The 21,506-nt window shown below is 49.9% G+C and overlaps 1 protein-coding gene across 6 annotated transcripts in view; it reads left to right on the top strand.

Annotated features, from left to right (window-relative positions):
• ACACA (acetyl-CoA carboxylase alpha) overlaps positions 1 to 20,872 on the top strand; it is a 98,482-nt gene extending 77,610 nt beyond the window's left edge. For all 6 annotated transcript variants that reach the window (XM_042879825.1, XM_042879823.1, XM_042879824.1 and 3 more), the window contains 9 exons: positions 1,528 to 1,624; positions 3,445 to 3,541; positions 4,169 to 4,304; positions 8,066 to 8,243; positions 9,204 to 9,316; positions 15,609 to 15,763; positions 15,964 to 16,134; positions 17,896 to 18,032; positions 18,582 to 20,872. In XM_042879825.1, the coding sequence (XP_042735759.1) occupies positions 1,528 to 1,624; positions 3,445 to 3,541; positions 4,169 to 4,304; positions 8,066 to 8,243; positions 9,204 to 9,316; positions 15,609 to 15,763; positions 15,964 to 16,134; positions 17,896 to 18,032; positions 18,582 to 18,708 (1,211 nt within the window). In that variant the 3' untranslated portion in view covers positions 18,709 to 20,872. The remainder of the gene's footprint in view (positions 1 to 1,527; positions 1,625 to 3,444; positions 3,542 to 4,168; positions 4,305 to 8,065; positions 8,244 to 9,203; positions 9,317 to 15,608; positions 15,764 to 15,963; positions 16,135 to 17,895; positions 18,033 to 18,581) is intronic.
• The last annotated feature ends 634 nt before the right edge of the window (positions 20,873 to 21,506 follow it).

Below are 21,506 nucleotides of genomic sequence, written 5' to 3'. Positions count from 1 at the left end.
TCCTGCAGGTCCTGGAGAGTAAATATACTGGAGGCACTGCCAACCACTGAACCCCCACGCTTGCACTTGGGGTTGTGCAGCCTGCGTGTGAACCAGCTGCAAACTGGGTGACCATTATGCCTGCTGTTATTAACGAGTTTGGGAGGCTAAAATGAGATTTGTGATAAACTAAGTTTTCTGTTTTTGGATAATATTTTTTCATCATCTCTCAAGTAATTCGTCCAGCTGTCTGAGCGCAGCAAGCGCTGCCTTCCAAATCGAGTGACTTCAGATTTTAATTTAGTGGAAGCGTTAAGGAAAGCAGATGATTCCCTGTGATAAGTTAAAGCAGATATCTCCTAGGTGAAAAGTTAAAGCCATTTATTAGAGGAGATATTGCCGTGATATTCTTCAAACTGACGCCCGACACGAGGCCAGAATCTAAACGATCAGCTTTGGGCTCACGATAAAGAGATAATTTTGAAATGGATGGTCACATTTTACAGTGGGGCCACAGAGGCAGGGAATGTAGAACACAGTAATTACAAGTTTGGTCTTGATAAAACACTCTCCATCCTGTTTAAGTCAGCAGAGGTTAGCTTGCTTGGATCTCCACTTTTAATTGGTTTTGGACTTGGGTTTGCAGAAGCAAAGGTGCTTGTTCAGATTAAAGTATTCCTCAGAAGCTCTGTGCCAAGAGGTAAAGCTGGGAGGCTTTTTTTGTTGGCTTTTTTTTTTTTTTTGGCAGAAGCTTCATGAAGCCTCAGAGCAGAGCAGAGTGCCACAGAGCAGTTTTGTCCCTGTTGGGTGGGCAGTGCCTGGCAGCATTGTGCTCTTCAGGGGTTTGATTTCCTCGAGGCACTGGGAAGTCACCGCCTCCTCTGGGCCAATGAATTGATCTGATAGTGCATGGTGAGCTAAAGCATTTTAGGAGCTAAAGCATGCTTCAGTTTATGGGATGCAGCTGGTGTCTGTGCAGAGCGAGCAGGCTGTCAATATGCAGCACTTCATTTCAGGTTTTCCCAAGGAATGTGTGAAGCTCTCAGATGTGCCATCTCATTTTCCAGCATTACGGAACTTTTTGCATTTCTTTGCAGGAGAGATCAGGCAGAAGCAAGAGAAAACTGCGAGCTGAGTTTTAAAATAGAAACAGGCATTTTGAAAAACATCTTTAATGACTTTGCTGCCTTTTGACAAATGTTTGTCCTATCTCGAAAAAAAAAACTTATTTATTTAAAAGCATGCAAAGTCCCTCTGCTATCTGAACCCCATCGTTTAACAATAAATGATGCTTTTGCTGATAAATGACTGTTTTTATGCAGGCTGGCAAATGAAATAAGACATGATGGCTGAAGGCAGACAAATGCTCAGCTGTCTAATGTTCCCTTGTATGATAATCTGTTTAAAATTAAATAAATAAATACATCAAAAGGCAGCACCACGTTCTCCAGTTGGCATTTTAAAGCAAGTTTCTGTTGCTCCTTCTGTGTGCTGACTTCCCGTTTTTCCTCCCGCCTCTGATGTCTCCATTTTTCCCTTTCCTTTCAGGTCAGAAAGGACAGTGGCAGAGTGGTTTCTTCGACAATGGCTCATTCCTGGAGATCATGCAGCCCTGGGCACAGACAGTTGTGGTTGGCAGAGCAAGGTAAATGCTGAGAGACTTCTTAGACGTTTGTGGAAATCATGTTTTCATCAGGCGTTACTTTTTTTCTGAAACCTCATTTCAAAGTTGATAGTAAGAATAAGTCATTACTTGAATAGGATACTTTTTTACCACACGAATGGAGCATGCACTGATCATTGCTCCTGTTTTGCTTGGAGGTGACATGCACAAGAGCCAAAAAGAGAGAGATTGTTAAAAATGATGGAAGACAAAACCTGCTTCTCTGGGAACGTGGTCACAGTGAGGCCTTCGTGCAGCTGTTGGCCAAAGGAAGGGTGCACAGCTTAGTGCTCTGAGGTCACACTTGCCTTGCAAGAGAAGTTCATCTAAAACTGGAATAAATTACAAGAGACAGAAGAGCTTAACATCGAGACTTGCATGGAATTGCTTGCAGCATTTTCCAGTACAGCACCTGATGATCTCGGGTTTCCTCTGTGCTGCAGAGAGGTGTGGCAAAATGGGATTGGGATTTCCTTAGGACTCTCCTAGAGCAGAATGTGATCAGGAGGAGGCCTTTTTCCTTTGATCCCATATCAGAACGTGGGCTGCTCCTGCCCAACCAAAGGGCTCTGAGCAGTTCAGCTCAGCCCTGCCATCTCTCTGTGTCTGTGACCTCTGCTGGTCCCAGGGATTCCATTCCACTCAGAACATTGTCTGATCTTCATACATCTTTGAAAAGAACTTGAAATACGTGCAGACTCCACTCCTAACTGCAGCACATAACCCCGGGTTGTCCTGTGACCTTTTGATACACTTCACTATTTTTATTTGCCATCTGTAACACACTAAAGTTTTATCTCACGACGTACTGCAATCTTGGAAAGGCTTTTAGATCGAGCAGTATTGCAGGGAAAAGAAATAACCGGTGGTTTGGCAAAGCTGGAAGCTCTCTGTCCAGGCTGGTTCTCAGCCCCTCTTGCAATTCCTTCTGACAAATTCCGAGTTGCTCTGGGCTCTCCCGTGCACACATATATATAACACAAATGAAACCGACTTCTTTTGAAAGCAGCGGCACTTTGAAAAAACAAATACAAATATATTCTTCTGGGATTGTTACTATAAGTGCTGCCAAAACTCATCTTTTGTATGTATGTTTGGAATATGTGTGCTGTTGGCTGTAAATTGTCTTTTATTATTCTATGGCAACTTGTCCAGGGACACACTATAAAACAAGATGTAGCATCTTCATGTGCTAGCCTGATAAAATTTATATGAAGTATAATGGAAAACAGAAGTTGTTTTGAGCTGTTTTCAAGTTCAATAAATAACTGTAATACTTGGATAAAGATGTTCTTTATTAGGTCACATGGGCCCTAATATAGAAGTTATAAGTTACCGATTTAAGACGGCTTCTGCAATTACGGGTATCTGGGCAGACTCTTAATCATAGTGAATGGGAATGTTCTCAGCCCCCTGGTGCCCATTGGCCGTGCTGTCCCTCCTCGGGTGGCTGCAGGAGCAGCTCTCTGGGATGGAGGCAGGCAGCCCCAAACCTCTGTGCACCGCCGCCAGCAAGAGGGGGTCGTAGCAGCAGCACAGGTGCAGCCAGTTCTCTTCTGTTTCGTTCTCAGTGAGGCACGTGGCAGTTTTCAGAACTGGGTTTTGTTGTGAGAACCCTAAATTCAGCTCTGAAATTATCCGGCTGCACGCCTAAACTCTTCAAAAAGGCCGCAGCGCAGCCTCCTCCTCCTCCATTTGCATGCATTATTTGTCTCTTCTGAGTATTGTGATGTGAATTGGAAAAATTGTCTAGTTGTGTAACAGAGAAAATACGGATTTTGATGTGTCTCACCTCCTTTCAGGCTGGGAGGAATACCTGTAGGAGTAGTTGCCGTAGAAACCAGAACAGTGGAGCTGAGCATCCCTGCTGATCCCGCGAACCTGGACTCAGAGGCCAAGGTGAGCTGAGTGTGTGTGGTTGTCCTCCGCAAATGTCTCTGAGAAAAGAGCATTTGTTTCGGTGGGATTTTTTTTCTTTCAAATACGGGACACAAAGTAGAGCCAGTCCTTGGCTGGGAGCTGATGCAGCAGGGATGGTTGTGTTGGCTGTTTGCTCCGCATTCCCCGGTAGTTCTGCTGTGGGCTGAGATATGGGGAGTGGGGCATTGGAAACATGTTTTCCTTGTTCCCCGGCTGTGATTCTAGTGTTTCATGCTCTTGCTGCTTTGACATTTTGCTTTTCTCCTGCCTGATTTCACAGCTGTGGCCCTGCATCATGTCTTCTGCATCTTCTCCTTTGCATGTGCTTTTCTTTCTCCTTCACATTGTTACAGCAGTCTCAGCATCGGGCTTCCTGTGCCATCTCCCCATGGGGAAATCAGCAACATCACTCCTTTTGATGCTGGTGACAGAAGGATTGTCCCAGTTTTTCTGTGGACAAGCAGATCCTGTGCATTCTGTGTGCTCCGCTCTGCACTGATGGTTCCACGTTGCAATTCGTGCTGCAACTGTTTCTGTGTGTTTTGGTTTTTTTTTTGTGCTGACTGCTAAGGTAACAGGGTTTGCTCATCCTTCTCATTCCCACAGATAATCCAGCAGGCTGGTCAGGTGTGGTTCCCTGATTCTGCCTATAAGACAGCCCAGGCCATCAACGACTTCAACAGGGAGGGGCTGCCTCTGATGGTCTTTGCCAACTGGAGAGGCTTCTCTGGTGGTATGAAAGGTAATGGCCACTTCTGTACCCTGATGGTGTTGTCCTGTTGGGCGGTTTTGTTCCTTTCCTTCCTTCTTGGCTCTTGTCTTTAACAGCCAGTGTGGGAATAACACCAAATGTGCCAGGTGCAAATCTGAAATCAGGTTCTTTTCAGCATAACAACACTGTTGTATTTTTATACGTACCCTCATGGAGGGTTACAGGACCTGACCAGACCAGCTGCAGTGAGAACAGGTGATTGGTCTGTAACTGTGGGCTAGTTGCTGACCAAATTTACAGCTGCCAGCCTGGGCTAATTAAGCAGTAATCTCAGGAAACCTCTTCTGCTTTATATCCTTCTGCCTCGGTTTAGAACTGGGGCTGGGTAAGCCAGCAGTACTGGGTAATGGAAGGGCACACTGTACCAAGTGGAAGCACTGTCCTGCTGATGGTTTCTCACACTGGTAGCACTGTGTGTCTAGGGATGGGCTCCCCATCCTGGGCAGTCCTTTTGGTGGCAGTGCCTGCTCACGCAGTTATAAAACTGCTCAGTTAACGTACTGGCAGTTAGAGTTCTGTATCACATAGTGCTGCTTGAAATTCTGTGAAGTGCCAGGAACGTGAGATTGATACCATAAAATTTAAATAAGTGAAGGATTACGGCCCTTTACCCGCGTGCAGCACTTTGCACACAGAAGGAACATTACAGGTCTGCTAACAGCAGGAGTTCTCGCTGGGGAGGGCTGCCGTGGTGACAGTGTGAGTGTTCCTCAGAAACTGGGTGGCTTCTGAGCTGGAACCGGAGGCCCGGGGTGGAAAAGAAGGTGTTCATTTGTGGGAAGATGCCAGTGCTGCACCGCGCATCCCCAGAGACCTGCACAGCAGCTCCTGGCAGAGCACGGAGACACAGAGCTGCCGCAGGGTGCGCTGTGCCAGGCTGCTCTGCTTGGCCTTTGCTGGGGCGGTGGCAGCCCTGCTCCCTGCTGATGCTCGCTGTGCTCCTCGGGGCCGTGTTGGCAGTGTTGGTTTCAGCGCTGCCTGGGGATTATGCAGGGAGGGAAAATAAACAATTATGCCACCCCTCAGTGCACACAAACACACTGCCAGGAGCCGGCTGCACTGTGGGTAAAATGACTCCAAAATTGTGTGTAATGAGTAGGAAAAGATTAGAGACAGCTCTTGCTATGCTGAAAATTGACATTAGCAGAGGGAGAAAAAAAAAAAAAAGGCAAGCAAAGGAAAAAAGCCCAGCCCCTTTACTCGTCGGCCTAGGAGGTCTGATTCGGGCAGTAAAATAAATAAAGGAAGCACAGAAATGGAGGCATCTCACAACGCGCCGGCGCTTCCCCAGCGAGCGCTGCCTGGCCAGGAGGCTCCTCAGCATAATGCAAAATTAAATTATAAAAACTGGCTTGAATATTTAGATGGAGGAGCCATTTGGAAGTGGTTTATTTAGGCGAACCGGCAGTGACCCACGACGGGGAGACATCAAGCATGAAATTTACTGGAAATTAGCACCGGGGTCTTGGACTCGGCATGAATAGTTTGATAGCATGCAAATCCCCGCAACATTAACGGCAGCGCTGCTTGTGCTACAGGGTCACTCGCGGTTGGGTTTTCATGTTTCACTTATTATTTTTCCCTGGGACAGGTTATAAATAACAATAAAAAAAAATCTAAGCGGAAGGAAAGGGCTGTTTTAAATCTCTGATTACCTGGTGCTGAACGGCGGTGCTGCTGCATGTAATGGGTTTACGAGGTTCATTATGTGTCTGCAGCCAACGTGCGCCCGGTGTTTACCTTCGGGTCCTATCTGCTAATCCAGCCAAGCTGATGAGATCCGTTCCAGCTCCAGAGGTTCAGGGCATGCGGCCCCAAATGCACAAAGCTGCCTGCACCGATCCAGCACGCCTGCTGCATCCCAGCACTGCGCCTGCACACGCAGGGAAGGGTCGGTGCGCCGCAGGCACGGCGTGGGGAGGTGTGCTGTGAGCATTCTGCCCTGCTGAACTGCAAGCACTGCTCTTCCTGAAGGACTGCTGCAGCGTTGCTGCTTTGCTCGGCTTCAGATGAGTACAGGGCTGAAATTTGGCTCGGAAATCTCACGTTTGATTTTGATTTTGCTAATCCTAGTGTTAGCAGCTAGGTGTTTATAGCCTGTCTGAAGGCAGGAAGGGGCATCTGGGAAGGTGGAAAATGGCCTTGGTGGAAGTTCTAAGCGTGCAAGAGAAACCTGAAGTTCGTGAAAATCCATATAGAAAACCTGAGGCACGGCGTGCTGGGACCCGGCAGGGAAGAGGAGCAGTGCAGTGCAGGATCCCCAGGGGAGCAGCCGTGTGCGTGGGGAGCTGTGGCTGCAGGAGCGCTGCCTCTGCTGCACCCCACGTCCTCTCACAAGGGATGCCTCCCTTCCAGGACTTAACCTGAGTAAAATGCATACCCTTGGCAGGAGTGACAAATGGATTGCTAATTACATAATTATTTTATTATGTAGCTCTAGTAAAAAATGTCTAGTAAAGAATTAATTCAGTTAAAATAATTTGAATCGAGCAATTATTTTCTTAACACTAGAATTAGCTGAAAGTACTTCAAGTGGTTTATTACTAGTGCTACATAATAAAATAATTGTGTAATTAGTAATAAATTTGTCACCCCTTTTGAGGTCTTTTTCTTTGCTCAGGAAAGGTTGGAGCTCTGTTTGGTTCCAGGCCTGCTGCTCTGCTGGAATTCAGAGTCAGTCACAACTAATGGAAGTAGATCATCCTCCTCCTCATTGGCATTTGGCTTCTCTTAAATGTTAGGCAATTTCTTTTCTTGGGTGTTTGGACTGCGAGCAGCAAGTGAGCTGGGCAGAGCACAGCAGAGCCTGTGGTACCAGTACATACGTAGCTACACTTTTTGTATGCACTCCTACTGTGTGAGTATTGCCCAAAGAGTTGGGGCATAACTGTGTGCTGATGCTCCCCATTAAGCTGTGATGTGCAGACTGGGGATGGAGTCTGTCCTACCCCAGCAGTGGCTTTCTCAAAGGATGTGAGGATTTCAGGTGCATGTCAGCACCGATCTGTTCATGACTGGGACTGCAGGTGTGGATGGAGTGTGGGGTGATGCAAGAAGGAACAATGGGAAATGAATTGAGATGGGGAAGGAAGGAGAACTTGGCTGAATGCTGTGGAAATGGCCCTGAAGAATGAGAGTTGGTGGTTTGGGATTTCTAAATGGAGGCTTTAAGAAGCACTGGAAAGAAGCAGAGGATGGGGTCCTGTGTGGACAAAGAGACGGACCAGATAATCCTGATAAGTGTTTCTCATCTCTTATACATCTGATTCGATGCTTCCAAATATAATTATGTGTAACAAAATATATGTATTCGAGGCTGCCTGTTTCCATTACAAACTACATCCATTACAAGCAGTATCATCTCATATAAATTCTCATTGCCTTCATTCTTTTCTCTTTTATGTAAATCACCTTTGGGGCAGATACTTCCCATGCTTTGTCTGTACACAGTGGAGTTCTTCAGAATTTCAGCAGAGTGTCTTGGATAGATTGTAAAGCCAGAAGAGGGGAGGAGAGCTATTCCACGTCTGAACCCTCAGCTCTCACTGCTTTTTATAAGGACATACAAGGGTCTATAGATGTGCACCTCCTTCCTGGGCACCCCGCCCTGGGCCAGCAGCACCGCTGGAGCTGTAGCACGGCAGGGGGAGGAGGGCTGACCAAAACTGGGCGCTTGCATTCCTCCCTCCAGTTTGACCCACTGTGCCTGACGCTGTGTCCTTTTCCTGCAGACATGTACGACCAGGTGCTGAAGTTTGGTGCCTACATCGTGGACGGCCTGCGGGAGTACCGGCAGCCTGTGCTCATCTACATCCCACCGCAGGCAGAGCTCAGGGGCGGCTCCTGGGCCGTCATCGACCCCACCATCAACCCCCGGCACATGGAGATGTACGCGGACCGTGAGAGCAGGTAGGGCTGCTCAGAGCCTCTGTGCCGGGCACGGAGCTGTCAGTGTGCACTGCAGCATCCCCTGGTGTTGTCCTTCTGGGGGGGGCGTGGGGTCATAAAACCGTTTGAGTTGGAAGGGACCGCTAAAGGCACACCCACAGCCAGTGTGGTGCTCAGAGCCCCATCCCCTCACCTTGGGCATCTGCAGGGATGGGGCGCTGCCACCTCTCTGGGTCACTGCGCTCATTTCATAAACTACAACTCGCTTGCAAAAGTGAAGTCCTCATTACAGCATGTGGAGCGACAGGCTCTTGGAAGAACACTTTTAAATGAGAATCTCTAAAATATAGTGATGCTCAGTCACGCAGAGGAAGAAGCCAGCCCTGCCTGGTCTGTCTGCAGTGGGCAGGATGGGGTGAGCCGGGAGGACAGGCAACACAGTTACTGGGGATGGCGCCTGCAGCCATCGGGAGCAGCAGGCAGGTTCTGGGCACACAGCCTGCTTGCTGGCAGTGCTGAGCAGGGCTCTGCTGCCCTCAGCTCCTGTAGCCAAAAAGATCATTCTGGGAGTGCTGCCGTCCTGTCCCTACACACTGCAGTGCGTTTGTGATAATTCCCTTTGCCAGTGCTGCTCCACCACCTCAGCACTGACCTTCTTCTCCTCCTCTAATGAGTGTGCTTGGTTAATTGATGTGTCACAAGGCTTTACCTTTTGGAGAAGCTTTCAGGTCGCAGCTGAAAGAGGCTGACAAGAGCAGTGCTGGTGCCGGGATGCGCTCTGTGCTGCTGGGTGGGCACTCGTGTGCATGGCATTGGGTAAACCACAGCTGAGATTCGTTCTCTCTTTGTTTTGTCTCCCTCCTCCCTTCTCTGCTTCATTCTGCACACTCTCCAGACAACATCAAACCATCCCGTTTTGTCTTTCCCCTTGTCCGATGACCTCAACTTGCCTTTCTTTTCTCTTTGCCCATCACCGATCAGAGGAGGAATCCTGGAGCCAGAGGGGACGGTGGAAATCAAGTTCCGCAGGAAGGACCTGGTGAAGACGATGCGGCGAGTGGACCCTGTCTACATGCGGCTGGCGGAGCGGCTGGGTACGTGCGGGGCAGCAGAGCGTTCTGCTGCTGCCTGACCAGGGTGGGCATGGGCCTTAGGAAGGGGCGCTCAGGCGTTTGATCAAATTCATGACAATTTTTATTGACTGTCACCTAACTTGGGAAGAAAACCAGATGGGACAGGCTGCGTGTGAGGGCGTGTGAGAGGAGATCGGTGTGCATGTGGTGCACGTAGGGGTGCTGGTGGAAGGTGGCTTTGTGAGCTGAATTTAACTGATGGGGCCTTGCGGCAGACGCTGGCTACAGATGCTTGGCTCCAGTTTCCATCTGAGCAGTTTTTGGCCGAACCCTCAGTTGGTGTCATTTGGTGTAATTAAGAATTTGGCTGGAGACACTTTGGCTGCTGGACTGTCTCTGTGTGCCTGAGGCGGTTTTAGGTAACAGTGTCTGCTTTTCAGTTTTAAGAAAGCAAAAACATATTCCTCACCTCCTTGGTAAATGGGGTGATTTGCAGCGCTCAGCAGCCGGCGTGCCACCGTGTGTGTTGTGTTATTATGGTGCCTTTCACTCCAAACAATCCCAACACCTGGTATATGCCCAACAGCCCAAAATACGGAGTGTTCAGCAAAATGCACTTAATATCAGACGTGTTCTCTCTCAGGAGAATAGACTCCTTAAAGAGTTCTTTACTGGCTCTTACTATAAGAGTATAATCTTACAGAGCCTCTTTTTACCTCCAAAATTGAGTACATTTTAGCAGAGGAAGCAGGCTACGTGGCTATGGTGTGAATTTATAAAGCCTTCTGGGATCCTTCAGGAGGAGAAGTGCTCTGCAAATGACTGATAAATCGTCTCTGTTGCTGCAGTTACATTTTATTATTTGGCTTTTTTTTTTAATTTATGGTAGTGCAACAATTTATATACAAAACAAGTGTTCAGATGCGCCTTGGGAGGAGAACAGTAATTGTAAAGGGTGCTGGGAGTGTTGGGAATGAGAGCGCTTGCTGAAAGTCAGCTTCTTGCTGATGTCTTTGATGGCATCAAAGACTTTTCTCTCTGATGGTAGTTTAAAAGTCTCTGTTTCCCTCTCTGGGCGTGCAGCAGGTGGGCAGTGTGTGGGTCTGGTGATTTGTCTGAGCTGGTCTGACTCCTGTGCATTCCTGCAGCCGGGGAAGGGGACACAGCTGTCCTGTGGTTGTGTTGTTCTGCCTGTGTCTGCCTGCGTTGGAGTGGAAAACCATCTGAATGTTTGTAGCTGTGGCAAAACCCATTTTGGCCCTATGTTAGACTGATGGCATCCAATGGGAAGCTGACAGTGTGACTGTGCCAAGTCATGGACGCCCAGGAGAGGGTCCTGGTGGCCCTGCAGCTCAGGGCTGCATGATTGGGGTGAGGGACTGCAGCTCATTTCCCCACATGGCCACAATTCCCAGCTCCACTCCTGGTGCTGCCTTCCTCGTCCCCAGCAGCCCACATAGGAGAGCTGCCACAGGGGTTTGGGGACGGCCCAGTCCTGATGCAGTGGCAGAAGCGGAGAGCAGAGCTCATGGCGTGCTGGGAGCAGCCACAGTGTGCTGCCCAGAGCCCAGGCGTGGGGACAGGGATGGGGGCAGGTCTGCTGGGGGTCTCTGTGCCCGGCCGGGCTGTGGGAGGAGGCAGGAGCCGTGCGGGCCCTTCTGCCACCTCTTCCTGCACAGGGCAATTACTCCCGGCAAACTCCATACACTTTAATTAAAATGACTGCAACACAAGAGCAAGTCACTTACAACTGTATGTAGGGAGAGCTCTAAAAGCTTCAGTCACTGATAAGCATCTCACTTAGATGGCTGTAATTGCTGCCAGCATCAGGCGATCATTGCTGTTGTTTTGCTGCTAATTCCGTACCGTAGCAGGAAAGCTAAGATTGCAGGACACACTGAATTGCATAATTTTTTTTTTTTTTTTTTTTTTTTTTTTGCTGGTTTTCTTTCTGGCCAATTTAAAATTTGTCAAAGTCGGTCTTCTTCTGGATCACTGCCCTTTGATATTTCGCGCACTCCATTTGCCACAAACAAGCCGCAGGGCCGCAGTTCATGCTGACTCCAGCAGAAGCAGAGAAAGCTCCATTTATCTTACACTGCCTGCTGAATTCTTACTCATTAGCTGGGGGTTCACTGCCTCTCTTTAACCCCTGAGTGGCTGTCATCCCTCCCCGAGCTGCCTGCAGCGGGAGGCGCGCGGTGTGAGGAGCGGGGCCGGCGCTCCCCTTGGAGGATCTCCCTGCACCGCGCTCCGGCCGCAGTGGGGGAGTGCGAGAGCAGCGGAGGCCGGCAGATATCGAATCATTTGACATAAATCTGTTCATTATCAATTCCCTGGCACTAGTCCTGAAATGTTTATTAGCCCCGCGTTGTGTTGCGGTGTCACTCAGAGTTGTGCCGTTCCCAAACAGGGCGGAGGGGAGGAGGGAGGGTGGTCCTGCCCACATCCCCCAGGTGTGGTGAGGGGGACCATGGGCACAGCTCAGAGCAGCACAGCGATGCCGTTCATTTTATGTTTGTTACAACGGAACGGGCAGGAGTGGAATAAATACCAACTTTGCCATGCGGATCCCAGGCATGCAGTGCTTCGGTTGTATGGTGTAATGTGAGCAAAAATTGGGTGGAATGTGAAAGGATGGCAGAATGGTTCCAGTTAGAGTGAGACTCAGTTACGTTATCGGGTATTTGTGGTTCTCCTGATAGAAGTGTTGAGCTGTGTGCTGGCACCGTGCAAAGCTGTGTGCCCGGGTGCAGTTGTGCACTGTGGGAGGAGGACTCTGTCTGCATTGGAATGCAAAGGCAGCTCACACAGCCACCAGCCTGCAGTGGGGACACTGCCATGGCCAGGCCCTCTCCCAGCTCCAGCTCAGAAAGGAGGATTGTGGCTCAGAGGTCCGGTAATTATTTTCTGGGGGTGGGTTGTTGCTCTGTGCTGTAATTAATCAAAATGCTGGTTGTTTTCTTGAGCAATGACTATGAAAAATGGTGCCGTACTGGTGCCATCTCTCAGGAAGTCTGGGACAAACACAGTTGGTGCAGCTGTAACTTTTTTGCCTTTGGTTCTGTCTGCAAGTGCTGCTGCATTTGAATCGTTACTGTGTGGTCAGGAGCCCAGACAAGCAAGTGCTGATAGCTGCCACCTCTTCCATTGGCATTCCTGAACCCTGCAGGGCCCAAATGGATTCCCCCAAATACACCTTCAGGAGTCCCACATCTGCCACGTGTCCCACGTGCTGTGTTGCTAACAGAGCTCTGGGAGCAGAGTGGGACAGGACCAGGGCAGAGCACTGCATGTGCAGCTGCACAAGGCTATCTCAAGCCCATGTCATGGGCACGTGTGACCTTCACTGCTATTGCATACTGCACCTTTGTAACATAAATCCTGCTGAATATTTAGCGAAGCAATTACAAGCAGCCTCATTTAAAGGAACAAGCGATGGCCCAAAGCCGCCCGCTGTGCAGGGACGTGAGCTCACAGTGACCTTCCTGTCCCCAGCTCTGTCCGGCAGCAGATGGGGAGAGGCAGAGGCAAAGAAGGTGAGATTCATGGGGATTCTTGTAGGTGTTGGAAATGGGATGGGGCGCTCGAGACCAGGGTTAAAATGGGCACGTCCTGATGTCACTGGGTGGCTCTTACTGTGCTACCTGGGAAGCAGCAAATCCCCAGGTGGGCCTGTGGGTGTGCAGCTGTGGCTGTGCTGGGTCCTGGGGATGTCTGAGGTGAGCAGATGGCCAAGGAAACACTTTGCCACACTGAGGCTGTGCAGAGGGCAAGGGAGAAAATCCCACGTTTTAACAGCTTAGAAACCATAAACCATCAAATTGATTCAGAAGCTGCCTGGCTTTCTGCAATCAGAGGGAACCTACAATAACATTCCTTGAAGTCGTTTTGTCTAACCTGTTAAACTGGTCATATTTAAGAAAAGCACTTTGCTACTAAATGTTATTGGAGGCCGTGATTCATGGGCCTGTGGAGCCGCTCCCCAAAGGCAGGAGCTTTATTGGAGGTGGGGGGCTGCTCCCACAGAGGGGTTATGTTTAATGGGGCACAAATCACAATAGTTTAGGTGCTGCTTTCTCTGCTGCGATGCCTCCCCTTAACTTTTGGAAAGCAGCATAAATGGAGATTCAGCATCGGAGAGCCGTGCCAGCAGATTGACGGCACGGAGCTCCCATCCGTCTGCATGCGGGTCAGTGGCTGCGGGGCTCCCCTTCCCTGCTGGATCCCGAACCTCTCCCCTCAGAACGTGATCTTTTGTGTCTCCCAACACAAATGCTGCTTCCCCAGGGTAATTTCTCAGCCAGTCCGAGGCAGTTCTGCCATCGATCTAAAAAAGAGATGTGGTGGGATGAAGAGGTGGGAAATATGTAATGCTGCAGTTGGGCTTTGCTGCAGAGGCACTTTGTGGCACCTCGAGGGCACTTCCAGCACCACCTGAGCACGTTCCTGCCGAGCAGGGAGGCCCTCCTTCCCCGACATCCCCACTGCACCCCCTGCTACAGCACTGCTCCTTTGTTCCCCATTGATCAGCAGCTGATCCATACCTCCAGGTCTATAATGTTCCTATGATTTAAACGGTGACGCTTTCATCAACTGTCCGGTACCTTCAGAGCACAGGAATCCCATATTTTAAGCCTGCTCCCCCTGCCAAGTGAGATTTGTGGAAGGAGACTTTTCCTGAGAAATAAATAAATAAGGCTCGAGCGCTCTGAAAAGCCCTGAGGCCTCGAGATCTGCTTGGAAAGAAAGAAAACCATTCCAAGATATTTAATTGTACGGGGGGCTTACAGGATTGATCGAGAGCTTAGCTTTTTACAATAGTCCAGTGAATAAGAAATGCTCCTGACAAACGATCGATGATGGGATAATCACTCTTTATCCCCCCTCCTCATTGTTACCTTCTTTCTTTCAGGAGAACAGGGTTCAGAAGTCAAAAATCTTTATAGACGCCGCTTTTAAATTAAGCAGAAAATAGACATTGACATATTTGTTAATCTCACCTAAATCATTACTGGGCCTGGCTGCTCTGGGTGCACTGCGTGCATGGAGGCCGGGATCCAGCAGCAGCGTGGGCTCAAGTGCACGCATTGCCATTTGGAACAGGGCTGGAGGAACGGGCGAGTTGAACGTGGATAAATACGTCCCATCCTTTATTCTGAAGGTTATGAGAGTCGCTGCTCTTAATTAAAAGCTTCTTACTCACACTGGAAAGGTTAGGCAGCATTTGTATTGGTAGGCACTCAGACGTGCGCCTTGGCTGGGGAGCTTTGCTGAAGGGAGCGGGCAGCACAGTGCTGTGTGTGCCCAGGTGGAAGGGAAGCTCTGCAGGGACACGGCCATGGGGTGCTGAGGGGGTGGGAGGTGTGTTGAAAAGCTCAGTGGTTAATCAGTATTCCTCCCCTAATGATAAAGATTGAAACCCAGAGCGCTCAGTGTGTTGGCACAGCACACAGCAGTCGGGATACTCGGCTGATGGGGTGCTGAGGACGGAGCTTCTGGCCCTGCTCTCGCATCAACTGCTCTCACTTCTTTGTTTTGTGGCTCTGCTGCCCTCTGTGCAGGATCTCTCTCGCAGCCCCGTGCAGTTGGGCAGTGAGACCAACGTGGAATTTGGCTCTGACTGCAATTTTGATTGAATTGAGCCGAGGTTGGCTCTCAGTACATCATTGCCTCTGCATGCAGACCTCGTGCACGAGTGTCAGAGGCAGAGTTCCTGGCTTAGTCTGGTTCCTGTACTTCACAGGGTGAAGTTAAGGTGTTTTAATCAATGTTAATTGGAGTTTGGTCTTTTCAAATCAAGTGAAAAATTATGAACGTCAGAGGACGGTGTTGCAGCACAGCCTTCCTTCCTGTCCATCATGTTGCTCCGTGGCTGGGAGCTGTGTTGGCTGCTGGTAAGTGGATGGCGTGGTGAGGTGTCACTGCCTGCAGGAAAGCACGCAGCGGTGCTCAGTGGTCTCACACCGCCCGTGTTTTGGGCTGAAATGAATGCTGTGCTGGAACATAATTCTTTTTTAGGAGCAATTCCAGTAAATCTGTCACTCAATTGATGGCTCAACTCATTTGGCATTTAAATGAAATAGAGTTTCCATGGTGAAACTCCGCTTTGGAGCTTTTGCCTGAATACTATTGGCAGGAAATCCAGGCTGGAGCCCTTTGGTTTGATTCAGGAGCTCTTGGCATTGCCCGGAGCTGATGGGCTGGCATTTCTCCTGGCCAAAGGCATCCCGTGTGCAGGAACAGGACAAACCTCTGCTCCTCTGCCTCGACTTGTCAGAGGTTGCTGACCTGTGGCTGTGCCTGCTTGCAGGTACCCCTGAGCTGAGTGCTGCCGACCGAAAAGACCTGGAGAGCAAGCTGAAGGAGCGGGAGGAATTCCTGATCCCCATTTACCACCAGGTGGCCATGCAGTTTGCTGATCTGCACGACACACCCGGCCGCATGCAGGAGAAGGGCGCCATCACGGTGAGTGCTGGGGTTTGGCTCAGGGCAGTAACTCTGCTACCAGGGTGGGGGGGCTGAGCAGAGACGTTTTTGTGTTTCTTGTGTGAGGGCACAACTGGGTGTATGAATGAGAGCCATTCACGTCAGAGCAGAGCAAGGCTTAAGCTTTTCTCCATAGAAATGCTGCCCCTCACTCATTTCTCCATCTCTGTCCTGGGCAGGACATTCTAGACTGGAAAACTTCTCGTACCTTCTTCTACTGGAGGCTGAGACGTCTTCTTCTGGAGGATGTGGTCAAAAAGAAGATCCATGATGCCAACCCTGAGCTGACCGACGGGCAGATCCAGGCCATGCTGCGGCGCTGGTTTGTGGAAGTGGAAGGGACAGTAAAGGTAAGTGGAAACACACTTGTGACAGGCTGTGGTCTTCCATGGGTGTAAGTCCAATGAAGTTCTCCCAAGTGGGACTTCATCTTTGGTTCTCAGTTGTGTAGTGTCCAAAAATATTTTGGGTGATGAAAGAGAACTTCTGGAGACGTTCCAGATCATGAGTTACTTCATGGGAATGCCGTATTTCAGGCCAGGAGAGCACACTCAGTTTCAATAGGTTTCTCCCCGAGCACGAAGCTACATAGCACTACCATTACGAAAAGGTGAGCATCTGAAAGAGGTGGGCAGCTCTGCTGGCAGAGCGAGGAAGGGCGGCCCTGAGAGGAAGGCAGCATGGTGCTGGCACAGCTGGAAATGGGCATCCCACTCTTTGCCACCATCTCACGGCCCCCGGGCTGCTCAGTGCCAGCAGAGCAGTGTGCCAGCAGGCAGGGCACAACTCACTGCCAGGTTTAGCTGCTGGGAATTGGGGGGAGGGGGGAATCACCTCAGCAGCATCTTCATCCGATGGCTGTGCTGAGGATGTCTTTAATTGTGCTCCAACTCTGAACTGGCAATCTCTAAAGAGCAATCTCCAGCACAGCTCTTAGGTTGTTTTTGTCGCAATCCTCCGATCTCAGTTCTTTATTTCATTTTATTTTATTTTTAAAGTCACAAACGCTCAGGGGTTCCAGAAAGCAGGGGGGATGAACGTGCTCTCTGGAGGGCAGCAGGCTTTCCAAGGTAGTGTCTGAGCGTCTTTAAAAGCGGGCATCTCGTTAGCTAATACATTACACCAATCAAGGAGAGTTATCTTAAGCCACAATTAATCTGCTCCCTGGCATATGTTGATAGGAAAGCATCATGCTGTTTCTTAATTAAAAGCAAACGGATTAAAAATGATTAATAAGAGTATTAAATATTCTCCTAAAGTAACAGCTTTGGGATTCTTGGGTAAATCTAGCTTTATGCAGGTCTGCAACCGTAAGGCGGCTGCTTGGGCTTTTCTTTCCTTCCTGAAATCTTCCAAAGTGCCCTACTTTGTATGCAGGCAGTGTTCCTGCCATGTCTGGGGGCAGCAGCAAGGAGCACAAACTAACGAGTTTAAAATAATAATAAGAAAAAAAAACAACGAAATAAGCAGAATCTTTGGCTTGAAATGACATCACGAGGTTCAGAGAGCCACACACGTAATTTTTATGGATAAAACCAAAAGCAGCGTGGTGGTTTGTGCAGTGCTGGGTCCCCCTGTGCCCCAGCCACCCCCTGGCTGCGGAGCTCATTGTCATTCTGACTTTGACTTTGTTAGTGATAACAGAGAAGGATAGTGCACCTTTAAATGACGAGCTTTGTGTTTAATTACCCAAATAAAATGACATAAATATGAATGAGTGCTAATGGTGGTACTTGCTTTTCCGGAAACCATTAACAAAACGGTTCTTAAATGATTTGTAAAGAAAATGAGAGGAGAAGAGAGGAGCGAGAAGGCTATTAGGCACCTAACACACTCCTGAATTATTATGTAGTCAACTACCTCGCAAATATCAGGTGAAATGATCTTGCAGAAGAAAATGGGGTTTTGTTGCCAGGACCCCCTCCTGGAGGGCTGTGCAGCTGTGCTGGGCCTGGGATGCCATGCAGAAGCTGCCCTGCCCACAGGTCAGCATCTGAGCCCTGAACTTCTCGAGTTGAATTAAATTTCCAGAGCGCTACGTGGCTGCAGGCAGTGCTGGTGAGCCAGGGCTGAGCAAAGGCACAGGGGGTGACAGTGTGCTCTGTTGGCAGGCATACCTGTGGGACAGCAACAAGGACCTGGTGGAGTGGCTGGAGAAGCAGCTGATGGAGGAGGAAGGGGTTCGCTCGGTTGTGGATGAGAACATCAAGTACATCTCCAGGGATTACATCCTGAAGCAGATCCGCAGGTGAGCACCCGCATGGCCTCCACCCACTGATCTTTTTCCAGCTGTAGTCTTTGCAGGCAAGCTTCTGTGCTCAGTGCCATAAAATGTTGAATCCCTTCTGATTCTAGTATAGAACTAGAGCAAACACACCCCTCCGACAGTGAAGCAGCGGTGAATCAGGTCTGTCCCTCCTGCCTCTAAGCATTACTGCACATTGGCACAGGCGCTCCTCCTTGCAGCTCCACGAGCAGAGCCCTGCCTTAGGTTTGAAGAGATCTAACAGAGCTGACTCCTGTGTGGTAGAGGAGGGCGCTGACACACACAGCAATATCACCCACTTCAGCATGGCCATCTCCAGGCATTCCTGTCCATTCCTCTGCCTGTGCTGCAGTGATGCCCATCAGGGAGCTGTGCCCATGCCCTGCCAGCAGCTCACTGCCCAGCCTGCAGTCAGCTACCAGCAGCGCCCGCTGCTTCCTGCTCTCCGAGGAGCCCATCTGTCAGCACTCCCTGACAGAGCTGTCAGATGAGGCCTGGGGCTGCCAGCACTGAACTCTTTCCTCTTTGCAGCCTGGTCCAGGCCAATCCGGAGGTTGCCATGGATTCGATCGTGCACATGACCCAGCATATATCACCCACCCAGCGAGCGGAGATCGTGCGGATCCTCTCCACAATGGACTCGCCTTCTTCAACGTAAGAGCATCGATTTCCTGTACTCCCCCCTGCTCGGTACAGTGGAGGGGAAAAAAAAAAAAGAAAAAAAAAAAGGCTCAGAATTGCCCTTTGTCTGCTCAACTGCAACCACTGTACCGAGACGGGAGGCTCAGGGAAATGCTGGAAGAGTGACATTTTTATTTTTTCAAATCAGACTGACCAGAGGAAGCGTGTCCTTTGGCCAGAGCCACGAGGAGGATGTATAAACACAAGCGCCTGCGGGATTGAGTTACAGCTGTCTAACTGTACTGTATTTATTTAACAAAGTGGGACTGGACCAACGCAGCAGTTGCTGCTCCGCTGCCACCAAAAGCAGCACGGCCGGGCAATGACGGGTACAGCAGTACCGTGAGCTCTGGGCACAGCAAAGTGGTGAGGCTCCCACACTGCACCCCGTGCCCCTGGCTGCTCCTCGCACACATCCTGCAGTGCTGGCAGGCGCCAGTTTTACCTGCAGGAGCATTTGCTGAGGGCTGAGGATGGGCTCTGCCTTTGAGAGCAGTGGGAGCTCCTTCGTCCCAGCGGTCGCTGAAGACTTCTCTGTGTGTTGTACTGTGGCTGAGCAGCAGCTCTGCTATCAGCCCCTGTGGGCTTTGTTGCAAACATCTGTGTTACAACAGAACGTGGGGGCAGGCAGTGCTGTGTCCACTGCCACGAGGGCAGCACTCGGGAATGGGGACGTGGCAGAGGGGGGTTGGGGCCCTGTGTACTCTGCCTGTGTGCACAGCTCCATCAGAAAGGCAAATCAGGGCATGAAAAGCCCTTCTAGGAGGAGGTGGAGGCAGAGTAAAAATGTGGCTTTTGCCCATTTCTGCTCTTCCTCCCCTGCTTATTTTGAGGGGTAACAGTCCTGGGGCAGACCCACTGTTGCATATACTTAAAAGTGCTCATTAATTCTTTCCATGTGGATAGGTGACTTGAAGCAGAAAAGCAGCTACAACCTGCCAAGGCAAGAGAGGGAGGGGATGAGTCCAACACACAGATATGGTTAGAACTGCAAGGGGCAAATTTGGTTCAGCACACCTGAGCTTTTCTCTTTTCTTCTGCACCAACCTCTACCCCAGAGCTGCTGGAGAGCACAAGAACTGCCTTGTTCACACAAGAAGACAGAAATTAAAAAGAAAAAGGGAGGGGAGGTGCAATTTGGTAATCACATCGTTTAACACCCAGTGGCAGCTCCACCTGTTGCAGTGACCTCTCCAGTCACTCTGGGCAAGGGCTGCAGGCTGCCTGCAGGGAGCTGAGCCAGTCCAGGGCCCCATCTGAGCACTACAGGAGCAGAGGGGCAGGAACTCTGCGAAAAGTAAAACTGGGGCTCACACCAATGATTGTCTTAAAAGTATTCCAGATTTTACACTTCCTCTTTTAGCATAGGGTGAATGAGAAGGGATGCTTTTACAAGATTATTAATTACAAAGCCAATGCCTCATGCCTGTGCTCTTTCCCTCTGACCTGCTGCTCCCTTCTGTGCACAGCAGCCGGAATGCTGTAAGATTGAGGTGCAGTGCTGGGGTTCCTTGGTTACTCTCTGCTCTCTGAGAGGACCAGGAGCTGCCACCCAAAGGACAAACCTCATCCTCGTAGTTCAGCACCCTAACTTTAACTTAAAAGGCTCTTCTTTGCCCTCCAGCTCCCTCCCAAACAATCCCCAGAGATGCTTTTACTTATGCCAATCCAGGCTGCAGCCAGACACAAGGACAGAGAATGTCTCAGCCAGGCAGAACGGGGCGCCTCGCCAGGAATTGCTACGTGGTGGTGTCACACTGAGGTCTGTCACATGTGGGTCTGCTACCAGCCTTTCTGCAGGTGTTAATGGGAGAGGTCCTGGTGCCACCACGCTGTGCCCTGTGCCTGGGGGGAGCTGCAGCCGCCAAACTCTTCTGCCTGCTGGGCGAGAGCAGCCCCCTCCAGCTCAGTGTTAGGGGCTCAGGCACTGCTTAACTGGGGGTAAAGCAGCTGTTGGTGAATGCTGGAGCCCAGCAGCACAGTGCTGCAGTGCCCTGCCCTGTCCATGTGTGTGTGGGTTGGGCTGTGAGCGGGGTGGGGGGTTTGGCACTGCGGGAACCCCCCCTCAGTACACGCTGTTCTTGCTGGTGCTGAAGTATTTCACTTACCTCAGTTTCTTTTAATAAAAAGAATGAATTACATCTCTCGCTGTTGCCAGGAGTGTAAGTCTGTCACCCCTCGTCCCGGAGCCTCACTCAGGTGCTCCCATCCCCAGATCTCTTCTTTAACACTGAGTGACTGCAGCTCTGCAGGTGCTGGCACAGCCTCCTGTTAACCAGCCCCCCCAGGGAGGTGGCACAGCAGCCCTGTGACAGACACTGGGCATGACCTGCACGTAGCTCGGCCACGCATCCTCCCTGCTCACCTTCTTCCAGGTTCTCCCTATTGAAGGTTAAGGTGTGATGTGTTCAACTGGACAACGTGAGCCAGGAAAATCCCAGCTGTTATCTTGTGCATTTCTCAAACCAGAATCCTGATGGGTAAAAGCACAAATCACCTTAACAAACATAATACAGCTGGGGGAGGGGGGAAACGGGGGGCTATTGAACTCCAGAAATGCATTTAAAACTCTTTAGCCTAAAATATCTACATATTAAAATGCCAAGAAAAGAAGTACCAAAGCTGTAAGCTCTCAAAAGCCCGAGATCAAAGTGCCATCATCTTTTAATGTAAACCTTTTGTTGCATCAACAGTCTTAAGAGGGATGAGAGACATCAAAATAAAAACTGAGACAAACTGTGGCTTTGTAGCTGTTTTTTGTTTTAGTCTCTTCTC

Source organism: Lagopus leucura, unplaced genomic scaffold (genome assembly GCF_019238085.1).
Source record: "Lagopus leucura isolate 7727_CA_CO unplaced genomic scaffold, USGS_WTPT01 Super-Scaffold_100024, whole genome shotgun sequence".
In the NCBI taxonomy this organism is placed as follows: Eukaryota; Metazoa; Chordata; class Aves; order Galliformes; family Phasianidae; genus Lagopus; species Lagopus leucura.
The sequence above is the reverse complement of the archived record's forward strand: the minus strand, read 5'-3'. Positions and strand labels throughout refer to the sequence as shown.